This window comes from Synchiropus splendidus, chromosome 6 (assembly GCF_027744825.2).
Source record: "Synchiropus splendidus isolate RoL2022-P1 chromosome 6, RoL_Sspl_1.0, whole genome shotgun sequence".
Taxonomy (NCBI): domain Eukaryota; kingdom Metazoa; phylum Chordata; class Actinopteri; order Syngnathiformes; family Callionymidae; genus Synchiropus; species Synchiropus splendidus.
This window is the reverse complement of record NC_071339.1, coordinates 6,353,445-6,366,485: the sequence shown is the minus strand read 5'-3', so window position 1 is coordinate 6,366,485 and position 13,041 is coordinate 6,353,445. Positions and strand designations below refer to the sequence as shown.

The following is a 13,041-nucleotide window of genomic DNA, read 5'->3' as shown; positions in this document are numbered from 1 at the left end:
ACTGATGTCGGAGGCATGATTTTGTTCAATCAACGTCGACACTTTGCAAGGCGTGTGTCAATTTGGAAATGCCATTCTAATCAGTCTCTGATGAACTTGGGAAAATGTTGTTTCAATTACAATATTCAATTATCTGAAGTGCAAACCTTCTCGTCTGTTTGCTTCTGTTAACTAAAACAACATCCATGTGCTATGTTTGTGAGTCATGGCTAATATATTTTATAATATTTTATTTTAAAAATGATCTCATCATATGTATTTGGTCATTACACAATCATTACTATTCAAGTGCAAGACAAAGTTGTAATGACACTGTCCTTCACCGTGTCCTCTTGTTATTATAGTTGGTGCAGAATGATGTCATGCTCTCACAGGCCTGCTGTGCAGCTCTCTGGGGTCCTGAAGTCAGTGAGACCAAGGGACGTCCCGGCGAGGCACAAGGCTTTGCCTCTTTCTTTCTTTCTTTTTTTTTTGTCTTGTCAAATGAAAGTCCACATGAAAATGATACTTATTGCTGTTGCCTATCACTGGACAAGCAAGCAATTGTTCATTGTTTTGTCTCGATGTTGCATGAGATTTAAAAATATTCAGGAGAGTCGCACAAGCTCCTAAAATAACCGGGGAAGGGCAGGATGTGAAGATTCAAAGCTTACTCCAATTCTGCCAAAAGTGTTTATCTTCACGGCACAGTTTGATGAATTACCGTGCGACAAAGGCAGATGAATGCACCTCCGCCCGCCTTATACCTTGTTATTTATGCTAGTTCAGACCAGGCCATCGTGACGACACTTGGCCGGACAAATCACCACGTAATTGTCCAGTTACTGTGAGGACAGAGTATAAAAACACTGATCTAAATTATGACTAAGTAGAGGGCTGCATCTCTACCAAGAAACTGCCTTGTTGTGATCATTTGACAGCTACACTTGCCTTTTTTCACATTTTATTTTGTTTACCATATTCTGACCGATATTCACAATCCTAATGTTATTTATATTTTTCAGTTTTATTTGTTCAATTTTCCGTCTTTCTTTCTCTTATTTTTGTGAGTTGCAAGAGGGAGTTGCAAGTTTTTATTTTTATTTACTTTTTACTAATATTGATTCGACTGCATGCTGTTTTTTTTTAATTATTTTTTATTTTTATAAACTTAATACAGTAGGTATATATAGGTATATAGGTATGTGCCCTGTCAGTGCTTTACCTTTCGTTTTTTCCCCCATTCATGTCTCATATCAACTTCAATATTAATATTCCCGCTTCACAGTCATCTTTATAATTCGACCAGATTAAAAATGTATGCATGTAGCTTCAGTGTTTTACCTTTTTTTTTTTTTTTTTTAAATAAACATTTGTATTGTCTTTCCAAAATCATCATCAGGCATCATACACTTATACACTTCTTTAAATCAGTTACTGTTTTTCCATTATGTATTGCTTTACCTATTCTTTTAAAATCTTATTTCGTAATCATTATTTGTATTAGAGATTGTAAATTATTGTAAGTTTTTGTGATCCAGACTTCAAGTTCCAAGATGAATTAACGCCAAAGTCCCTTTTATTTCTTAAAAATCTCATTTATTTTATACATTTTCAATTCAACTGTTTTATTATAATTAACATTTTATGTACTTCATTTGTATTATATTTTTATTATACAAATTATATAATCTTTGTATTTTTTGTTATCCTTGTTTTGTCTCACCCTCCAAACAGTACATTTTTAAATGTATTTTTTCTCTTTCTTTATTTTCATTGATGGCTTGCATTGGTATGAAAGGGCTATGTTTAGCTCTGCTGGAGGGGGTGATCGACTGCAGGCAAGGAACGGTGGAACCTTGCAAAGGCCTGATAATGACTGCGGGATTAATTGTTTATTTATTTTTTAAATCAGTAAATCATATTTGACAGTTGTGGTTGTTGTGGAGCCGCAGGTCAGGCCTGAGTGGAGATGGAGAGAGAGGGAGAGAGATGGTGCTGTCAAGTGCTGTGCCATTTACATCGCCATGGAAACAGCCAGATATACACACAGCCCTCTCATCCTCCTCTCAACATGTGATGGCAAACTCATTCAACACTGGTCTATAGTTGGATTGTACATGGCTGTTCTATTCCTTTCCACCTGCTCCAATGTTAGTGGAGAAGAGTCTCTAATTCCCAAGCCAAAGTAAATGCCCCTTCACCTCGTACAGTAGGGTTTGAGCTGGAGGCCTGGTGACAGCTCCACCACATGCCCTACCCACAGAAGCAGTGAGCAAATGAACCAATGAGACAAGGTGTTGAATCTTGGCCCCTCCAAATCATTTTTGACATTGCAACAACTGCGGCGCGTAAAGAGCGATTGGTTTGAGTAGGTGGGAGAAGCACATCCATGATCACGACACTGGAGCCATTTCTGTGTGGAGCAGATGAATGATGACACACGCCGCTGAGAAAACTAGACCGTAAGTGGCGTGTCGATGGGTTAAAACGGAGTATGATGCTCCCAAACCTCCTCCACCACCACTGACCTGCCGTGCGCCCGTCAGACAGCCAGACCTCGGTGATGCTGCTCGGATCACTCTTCGACCTCCCGCGCTGCAGAACGCGCTCCTCATCCAGACCCGATGCCATGTCGCCGAACCGGGTCCTGTTCGGAACAGATCCAGGGGATGGGAAGAGGCAGGAGTGACGCCTCTGCAGCAGCTCCTGGTGGCGCCTGGGTTTTTTTTTTTTTTTTTTTTTTTGGTTGGAGGAGCAGCGGCGAGTCAAGTCATCAGCGCAGCAGCATCGTGACGCCTTCAAGTGCCGCTCGTAATCCCCCACTTCATACATGCTCACGTCTCTTGAGTCAAAATAATCAGTGAGAATTTGTGCCTCTTGGCTTCGGAATTTCTCTTGATGAGTCATGTTAACTGTTTGTAATCGAAATCGATCAACTAAAATGTCATTCCAATAACTGTTGCGGCTCCTTTACTGTGGCACTTTCACTGAAATCATCAGAACTCCGCATCATTTATTTACATTATTCTTTTGAGTGTCTTCCCTGTCAATTTTCATTCCAATAAAATGGTTAATAAAATAATAATGAGAACAGTCATCATCATCATCATCATCATCATCAGTACTCCAAACCAATACTTGCAATCCAAATTCAAATTAATTCAAAGAATTAAAATTAAATTCCCCACAAAAGTGACAAATAGTTGTTTTTAAACTGCGAAGCAATGTTTTTCACATACAATTCAAGGAACTGGGAGAAGCACAACTTCCTTTGAGCAAGCATTGTTATGTTGAGTTAAGGAATATATAAAACTGGTTATGTGTAGGTTCGTGTCATCGTGACATGTAATACAATTAAGTAATTTATATTACGGAGCCCTGGAAGTGACATGCATGTATTTTATTTATTTATTTATTTATTTTATGTGGCATGCATGACTTTTTTCCCCCCCGAGATAACAATTATCTCCCATGGCTTTGTAACTGTTCGTCAACGTTGTCAGTCACTGTCTGCGTTTTTAGCACTCTAACAAGTGCCTTCTACTCTAAATAATACCATATGTGGCTAAGCGATATGTATTACGCGTCACTGGAAGCGACATGCATGACTTCATTTTTTTTTATCCCGAGATACAAATTATCTCGAGATAACTGTTATCTCGGCAGAAAAAAAATAAAGTCATGCATGCCACATGTGGTGTTATTTTGAGAAGAAGCCACTTGATCGGGGTGTTAAAAGCGCACAGACTTTGCCGTCTGCAATTCTGACTTGCAGACAGTGACTGACAATGTTGACGAACAGTTACGAAGCCATGGGAGACATTGTGGTTCCAGGAAGTAATCGTTTCTTGAGATTAAAAAATGTCTCGAGATATTTGCTATCTCGGGCTAAAAAAAATAAAGTCATGCATGTCATGTCAAAAAACAAAACAAAACAAAAAAACAACAACATGCATGTCACTTCCAGGGTTCCGTAGTAATTCTACCCTGTTTCGTTGAAGTGTGTTGTGGCATATTATTGTAGTACCCCCAACGCACATTAGATGTCAGTGCATTACGTTCGACATAGACAACTAATTAATAAATGTTGAAAAGAAGAAGAAACATGGCTGACGAACATTCTCGCCCTGGCGCTGAAGAGCCAAACAACTTTTCAGACACATCAGACAATGTCGCGAAGACGGGAAATCTAGATTCCGTGTCTACTGCAGACCTCAAGAGTGTTCTGGTCACAAGCGTGTTGAACCTGGAGAAGCTGGACGTGGATCTGTATCGGTAAATGAGCTTCTGTTAGCAACAAGCAGGTGGCGGACCCTCACCTGTCACAGTTAGAGCGACAGGACGTGTGTTGCTTTTGACCATTGAAACGTACGAGGATCTCTGAACTCCAGTGAAGTTAATTTAGTCGTATACTTTAGTAGTATTTAATTCGAATATGAAGGTCGGCTAGTTTTAAAATTTAATTCGTATTATTTTTTTTTTTTTGTTTTATAGAATTTGAAACTCATTCATTCATTCAGCTTCGTACAGTAAACTTTAAAATATTTAAAAAGTAATGTAGTTATGACTTTTTTAGTCACGATTATAAGGCGCACGCCAATAAATATTGACTCAGTGATTAAGCGTAGGCGGCGTTATTTAAATATTTGCTTGTATAGCGATCGGTCTGTACCTGCTAGTGGTGGGATTTGTAACACATAATATTTTTTTAAATTTAAATAATTAATTTTAGTCAGACAAAGTAGTACAAATAGTGTAGTGCTTTGGGCCGTGCTATATACACTGTTATTGTCAAAATACACTGAAATACTTTTCTCCTGCAGTCAGTTCCTGTATACTGATATGAAATATATAACTGACATTGCACTAAATTAACTAATTTTAAACTGTAGTTTAAATTTATTCAGACTGATGGGGACTGAACTGGTTAATATTTTGAAGTGATAAATTGAGAATATAACTGTGAATGTTGTTGTCACTTTGTAATAATAATCTTATTGGTTTATTTTGTTTTCTGGAACTTTTAATGAAGCATGACATGCCATAACTATTATCCTCAGGATACGCAGCATGTCATTATGTTGTATAATTACAGTAGGTCATGTTTGCTCATCTCTTTTTAACGTTGTCAATTAAATGTCGCCAACCCATGGCAAGCTACACAGGTTTTCATGTTGCACTGTGGGAAAAATAGTTGTATAAGTCTCATCTAGAACTTTTTCACAGGCATGTCTTCTTGGACAGTGAGCTGCAGCAAGTTACTCACAAAACACAACATTTCATCATGCTTCTCTAACTGTTCCTACTTTCTCTGGTGTTTAAATGTCTTACATTCTTTCACGCTTAGTCTTTAAATTTAAACCACCCTGCTGTGGGAATGCTTAAGAACAACATGTGGTTTTGTGACCTTTTTTCAAATCATTGTAAATATGGACCCCTCCACCCCCCAGAGGGACACACCACTGGGTACCCCGCAGTCAGCGCCTGTTTGGAGGACAAATTGTGGGTCAAGCACTGGTGGCTGCTGCCAAGTCTGTCGGCGATGATGTCTTTGCACATTCCCTCCACTGCTACTTTGTACGAGCAGGTCGGTGACAACCAAATGTACAAATGGTGAATAAAAAAAAAATCTAATCTAATCTAATATGTTCCTCAGGGGACCCCAAAGTACCAGTGTTGTACCAGGTGGACAGGACACGAGATGGTCGCAGTTTCTCTGTGCGCTCCGTCAAAGCCATCCAACATGGACAACCCATACTCATCTGCCAGGCCTCATTCCAGTTGCAACAGCCCAGTCCGGTGCAGCACCAGTTCACAATGCCAGTGGTTCCATCCCCTGAAGACCTTCTTACAGTCGAGGAGCTTGTCCAGCGTTACCTCAGGTAGGTACCTGAGTAAACACCCAAAGAACAGGGAAAGCCAACACATTGTTTGGCTGCTCTTAGTGGCCTCAATTTGGATGATATGCAATTAAGAGCAAAGGCGTCACTCCTGTGACTGGATGCAGGGCAACACGGTGAGTTTATACTGCTTGTGTCTTAGCCATGTTGATAGTTCTTTGTCAGTGTTAGACCTTCAGTTTTAAAAAAAATAAATGCCACCATTGGCTGTTTTATAACCAAATCATCATTGTATATTTCTCATAGATGATTTGAGTGTGTTGTTCCGTAGTTTCAGTATTTAAAAAAGTAAGAATCTGCATTCTACTGATTTTGTCGCATAAAAGGCTTTGCCAAGTTCAAGTTTCCTGTTGCCTGAGGTTGAATATTACGGAGCCAATGCTTGAAATGGTTTGGAAAAGCTATTGTTCTGGTTCCACAGTAAATCAAACCTGGCAGAAAACGCCAAACTGGGACTCAACAAACTCCTGGCTAATGAGGTCCCGATTGAGATAAAGCCTGTCAACTTCCCACACTTCTACAGACTTTCTGCTTCTGAGCCAAAGCAGCTGTTTTGGGTGCGGGCACGAGGACATATCGGTAACTTTATTTGCAATTTCCATGGACTATTGCTCAGCTGAAGTGGAGTGCTTGACTCCCTGTAACGGAGAACACTTCCGAAACACTTCCTTTCTGTGGGTGCAGGTGAAGGCAACATGAAGCTTCACTGCTGCGTGGCAGCCTACGTGTCGGATTATGCTTTTTTGGGAACCGCACTGCTGCCTTATCCCAACTACCGGGCTCATTTCCTGGCGTCTCTAGACCATGCCATGTGGTTCCACAGCACGTTCCGCAGTGACGAGTGGATGCTGTACGAATGCGAGAGTCCATGGGCAGGTTTGTAAAGACACTGCTCATCCAATACTTAAACATTGCCCTTTTCCCCCCATGTTGTTCCTTTTCAATCCTGCAGGAGGCAGTAGAGGTCTTGTCCAAGGCCGCTTGTGGCGTCAGGATGGGGTGCTGGCTGCTTCATGTTCCCAGGAGGGAGTTCTCCGCGTCAAGCCGGTCAAAACCAGCAAACTCTGACTGCACTTTCAATTCTATTTATTTGTATGATTTTTGTAATTTACCTAAAATTGTAAAATAAATAGTTTTTAACGTAATCGTTAAATCAGTTTATAATATTTAATTTCATGTTAAAAGACTTGAAAAATAGGACTTATTTTCTGGTTCCAAAAAGGTGCAATGTTGGCAATTCTTGTTTCCTGAATGTCGAATCCCCAGAAACCTCTTCTTGGCAATGTGTTGTGAGACTTAAATATAGGCTGGCAAAAGAATCCCTGAAGAAGAATTTGAAAACTCCATAAATGGGACGCAAAAAATGTAATTCTTTCATCCGAATGTATCTTCCACATGAAACAATAGCTGTACATGGAGACAGGCATTATGCAGTGTTGCTGGACTTCCAACAGACACCGATCCGTGGTAAGTTGACTTTTCATAGCGATGGAGGTTAACAAATTGCGGAGAACTGTGTGCATTTCACTCACCACCAAGCTCTGTATTTCACCGGAATATATGTTTGGCATCAAGATAGATTTGAGATTTCATTCTTACTTTTTATTTCCTGACTGAACTTGGAAGCTGGCATTGTTTGAAACGGCACCATGTTTTATGGTGAGCAGACCAGATAGACTAGTTAATAAAGCTCAGGGAGTTGCCTCACTGTCTTCTCTCATTACCATGTTCAAGTATCTGTGTTGTTATTTAATGAATAACCAGTTTGATGTTCTGCTTTTTGTTTTGCTCATTGTTCTGTGATTGCTGGTTTGAAACGGACCGTTCTGATCCGCATCATCGTCTCTACCTATTTTTCCCGGTTTAAAACATTAAATATTGTTTCATAGAGTGTAGGACAGATAGATAGATATGTTTTAGGAGTCGACCCATTTTGTTTGTGAGATCATCAAATGAGTTGGGGTGACTTCTTCAGGCATGAAGACTATTCCTCAAAAAAGCTCTCAATTCATTGGTCTTCCTTTCTGTCAGCCTGGGCCTCTTCAACTGGTCGAGGCCCCAGAACATTTTGTGAGACCATGAATACTGTGATATTATCCCAATGGAGCCAAAAAATCTTTCCTTTTGAGGAGGAATTCCAGGCCTCTTTGCTCCAGCTGCTGCCCCCATGACCCATCCATGTGTCAGCAGTGGTACATGGATGGCTCGAGCTGTTCATCTACCCATTCTGGTGCACTATCTCGCCACTACTCTTACTTGTTTAGCTGCATTTCAGAATAATGAGCGTCTCTTCCCTCTGTGCTACGGTGACGGCTCAACTGACTTGGCTGCTTAAACAGGCATTTTGTCCAAGAGATAAATTGGTCGAATCTGCGGAGGAGACGTGGCTGCAAGTTGAACAAAAGAATCCAAACTTAGCGAATTTAAGGGAAGTGAGGCTCAAATATTCACTCAGTAAAAAGGGTGAAAGCAGATAAGGAAGCAAGGTTTTTTAACATTCATGAAATGAAGTGGGTTTCCTTACTGGTCCCATTATATACAGCAACAGATGAAATTCTTATGGCGATAAATCAAAATGTTATCCTTGGTGAAACCCTGGTTTAGAAACATCAACTAGACTTTGACATTTTGCTTTTGGTTGCTATGATAATTTAATTGGTAAACCAGCAAAGATTCTTGTGAAGTTGTCCCTTGTGAAGTTGGTTACCAGGTGAGACTTCTCTGCGCCTCATTGTCATGTCTCCCACTTTACATATCCGATTCTGCCAAATGTATTTGTCATTCTACTGGTTGCTTGTTCCTCATCATGAGTGATATATGAGCTCCTTCACCTCAGCTGACACTGGGCGGTGGCTTCTGTCATCCAAGCCGCGAGGCTTTAAAAGGAGCAGTCCCTTTTCTCACATTTTGAGTCTTTGCTTTTGGTCGAGGAGGATGTACGTACAACACCCAGCACAAAGTGATTAATGTAGCACGACCTCAAGTCGACACTTTCCAGGAATTGCAAGCTTATTATGGGGTAGGCTACAGGTACTGATGGAGTCAAGAGGCAGATGACACAGTATTGAAGGGTTGATGCCGTTTCAATGAAACAGTGTCCTGATCCTCATAGGCCACCAGATGGCGCTGTCTGGGGTAAAGTGTTTGAACTTGAACAACTAATTCAATGAAACCTCACATCATTTCTAAACCAAGAGCACCATCTAGGCCTCTGAAAATTAGGACACTTTTTCATCAACCCTGCAATACTGTTTCATGACACCTCATTTGCCCATCGCTAGCATGAGATGGACAGGTGTGGTAGGGAGTCATCCTCTTCATAAGATTTTGAGAACTCAACCTGCTTCCCTTACTTTGGAATCCCTTAGTCAGGCCATCCACCAATGACTGTCCCATCACTGCAGCACCCTTCGAGCCGGAGGTGACCCCTCCCAAAGGGTCAGGTCCACATACTGATGAAGACTGGGAGAACTGCATCCTTGATATTCCTCTCATCAGGATCTCAGATTGATCATGTAATGTACACACACTTTTATTTATGTTGTGATCCAAAGATGGTTGCTGATAAAGGCAGATGTCATGAGTTCTCCAAAGCATGTTGTGACTTTCCAGAGGCTGGCTATCCAAGAGATTCTGAGTTAAACCGCTGGTTCCCTGCATTGTGAGGAGCAAATTGAAGGCTAAGGTTCTGTCGGCTTGTAGGAAGAGATTTGTTTGAGGAAGAGTTGTTGTTGTTTTAATCTCCTCATCCACCGAGAATACTTCCAGATTTTCAGGAGGAGATTTAGGGATGTCTTTTTGCTGAGACTGTTTCCCAAACAGATGGGTCTGTATTGGTTCTGAGGACGCTGTATCAACCCACATATTTGATCAACAAATCTGATTGTCTTGAATGTTCCTACCCATCATAAGTGCAACCCTAACTCTTGATACATGGGAACAATATTGAGGCGCCTCTGATATTCAGCATATGAAATGAAAAGCATACCAATAGCAAATACGTCACCAGGCTTGCTTTATGTGGATATCAATTGACAATAAGTTGGGTGTGTTGTTTTCTTGGGATGAAAAAACAATTCATTGTCATGTTCATCTCAAACCGGTTCGCTTCTTTAGTTAGTTATGCAATGTTGGTGTGGCAAAACATAAATGCCCAATTACACCTCTGCTCGCAAAAACAGAAGGGACATCATGGTAGCGGTAGAAATGAATGAAACAGGGTGAAATTACTGAATTTTGGCCTATTGAGCTACTCAAGTGAGGGTCAATGCTCAGAGGGTCATCTGAGCATTGACCCTCACTTGAGTAGCTCAATAGGGACTTTGGGAATGTTAAAACCAATTGATAGCTTTCTAAACTATTGGGGTGCAGAAGCGTGGGCTGAAAAATAATCAGAATGTAAAAACATTTTTTATTTTATCCTAGTTCCAGATGGACGGTTTCTGTAGGTACAGTGGCGTGATTTCAAGTTATAAAAGATAACTGCGGCAATGCAGCATGACGTGAATCATATACATGAGTCACCCCACATCATTTGTGACGCACAACAACGCCAGATTAAAATGGAATTGTGAATTACACTGTATGGTCCTGGCAATTGGGATGACTCACCTGCTTAGGTGGTACACAAAATAGTACAGAAAGGCAGAGAGGGGAGCGATGAGAGGTGGTAGACCAGAAGGGAGGAGACTCTATTGTCCAGCAAATCCTTTGTCATGAAGACAGAGACAGAGTCCAACCCAACTAGAGATGACTCTCAAGCGTCATTCAGGGAAAAGGCAATAGATCGTACAGTGAGCTCCTTCTCACCGCCAGGATTTATGTATTTTAGCAAATGGGAATGAAATTGTATTCCATTATTTTGTCCCAATAGACCACTGTGATTCATAATACTCATAATAAAAAAAAAAACAGAAAATAAATGACAATCAGAATAGTCCTGAAACCATGACAAGGTATACTTACAATTAAAAGATAATGCATGATGAAAATATTTCATGGTATACTGTAGTTATTTTTGTGATTTTTTGTTATTGTGTTATTATCAGCAAAAACATCGATCCATTTCATTGAATCACTGTCCCCATGTCTGATGTATGAGGTCTGACTAAATTAAAATATAAGGGCTCTGAGAGTGCAATGAATATGTACTCCACCTAGACAAAATCACAAAGAAGAAATACTGTGTTTTCATAAATTTCATTTCCCCCACAAAAAAAAACAAAACAATTTTTTTGTTTTGTTTTTTATTACCATGAATTACACATGATATGGACAAGTGCGATGCTCGGTAACTGTGATAACTGGGTCAAACGGCAGCAGCATCTTATGACAAATGAGGAGGTAGCAACTCCTCAAACAAGCACAGCTGAAAGGATGGAAGTGGTGGAAGTCATGAACAAAATACCAGCTTACATCTGAGCGATGGGTCAGCAGTACAAAAATATATAATGTGCGTGGGTAAATTTCTACACTGTTGCTTCACAGATGCAACACAACCGTTCAGCATCTATTTCTTAGACTCTTTAAGCGTATTGCAATTTCCAATACGCGCTGTTTTCGTCCACGTGTCCGCAGCTCTGCCCACAGTGCCGATCTCCTGGAGGACTGGAGATGAGAAGCAGCAGCTGAGACCAGCTGTGGTGTCTGAGCTTCAGACACGCGGGTGAAAACAGCTCGTTTTGAGTGCTTTAATGTCAAAAAAAGATGCAAGTTCGAGTTCAGAACGTTTCCCTGTTTGTTTCATGACTCAGTCTCCATGCTGGAGCTCATTTTCAAAACTAGCTTTGAAGTGATCCTCATGTATTTTTAAGCTGGGTGCACCACTGACCTTTCAACGGTGCAGACAGCGCTACTGCACCTGTGGCTTATAGGCTTATGTATGAACAAGATCTGTTTTCCTTCTTAAATTCAGTGGCTAATCCGGTGCACTCTATAGTCCGGAATGTATGGTACTTCATGCTTTATTGGGGTGAACATGCATTGTGCGAGAAGATGATCGAAGAGGTCCTTATGGCACCCGTGTGGCACCAGCACCACCATCTGTAGCACCATCTTTTCTCCATCTTGTCATGGACGGCATGTTGCCTGAATGATTTATGTGGCATCATATGAAGGTTCTGTGGTTCATTATGTCTGATCAGAACAATTAATTTGGTAATGAATTGACAGTTTGAGCGAATATATTTTGAAACACTTTACCTCCCTGCATCTTCAGACTGAGAATTGTGGAGAAAAGAGGAGCTTGTTGGCTTCAGCTCTGCTCCTGATTTCTTCTGGTGGCTCAGCTGGCGCGCTGACAATCCATGGGTAACTTAGTGTCAGTCATGCAGTGGTTAGTGTCAAGCACTGAGTGATTAACTCGCTTACTCAGCATCAAGTGCTGTTTTTCAGAGACATTTGCCATTTCCTTTCAGTGGCCTGATCAGTTTTGATCTTGACTTGGTTGTTTCCTCTGACTGCTAGTCATAATGACCAAGAAGTTGAACTGACTGTACTGGTCAGTCCTGCTTCTGCCAAACAAAAGCTGTAAATGGAATATAATTGTCAGCAAATAAATGCAAACTCAGCTTATCACGCAGCAGAAGCAGAATGTAAATAATAGTGTTCGGAACAATGTGCCGAGTTAGAGGGTTCTTTTCTTTGTTTTGTTTTTTTCTTCACATTTTTCCGCAAACTGACAGAATCAAAACATGAACTGAACATCCATCAAGACAGAGCTCAATTCTTAACTGTGCTAGGAAACTTTATTTGTGGGCCAATGTCCAGGATTGTAGTCTATAATATGATTCTTTAAGTGAGTGACATTACAAGACACAGCATACCAATAAATATACTGTGATCCCCTGACTATCACAGATGTATTCTACAGTATCACATCAAAAACATGTATTTGTTTCAGAATCTTTTTTATATTTTAAGTCTTTGAAAAGCTTCACATCCGCTCATAAACTTTTACCATGCTCCCCCCTCCTCAAATATGTTTCACCAAATCCATAAAAAGGAGGATGTTTGAGCTCATTGTGAAAACAAATTCATTATTTTAATCCTAGATGCTCAAGAACAAGGTGAGTGCTGGATTCTGAGTTAAGCCCAATTGATGCTTTTTTCCCCATCCATTTAAAAGAAAACACAAAATACCTAGAGGCCAGGGTCAAAT

The 13,041-nt window shown here is 40.5% G+C and overlaps 3 protein-coding genes across 5 annotated transcripts in view; 2 read left to right on the top strand and 1 right to left on the bottom strand.

Annotated features, from left to right (window-relative positions):
* The window catches only part of phactr3b (phosphatase and actin regulator 3b), a 34,439-nt gene extending 31,711 nt beyond the window's left edge, over window positions 1-2,728 (bottom strand). For 2 of the 3 annotated variants that reach the window (XM_053866916.1, XM_053866920.1), the window contains exon 1: window positions 2,511-2,728. In XM_053866916.1, coding sequence (XP_053722891.1) covers window positions 2,511-2,613 — 103 coding nt within the window. In that variant the 5' untranslated portion in view covers window positions 2,614-2,728. The remainder of the gene's footprint in view (window positions 1-2,510) is intronic. The other variant, XM_053866917.1, reaches the window with a different exon arrangement.
* The window catches only part of LOC128760025 (deleted in malignant brain tumors 1 protein-like), a 67,147-nt gene that overhangs the window by 34,731 nt on the left and 19,375 nt on the right, over window positions 1-13,041 (top strand). The gene's annotated exons all lie outside the window — the stretch shown is intronic.
* Window positions 4,086-12,107, top strand: acot8 (acyl-CoA thioesterase 8). The gene is made up of 6 exons (XM_053866921.1): window positions 4,086-4,257; window positions 5,433-5,569; window positions 5,639-5,864; window positions 6,304-6,461; window positions 6,567-6,758; window positions 6,835-12,107. The coding sequence occupies exons 1-6, from the start codon at window positions 4,088-4,090 to the stop codon at window positions 6,948-6,950; spliced, it is 999 nt and encodes a 332-aa protein (XP_053722896.1). The 5' UTR covers window positions 4,086-4,087; the 3' UTR covers window positions 6,951-12,107.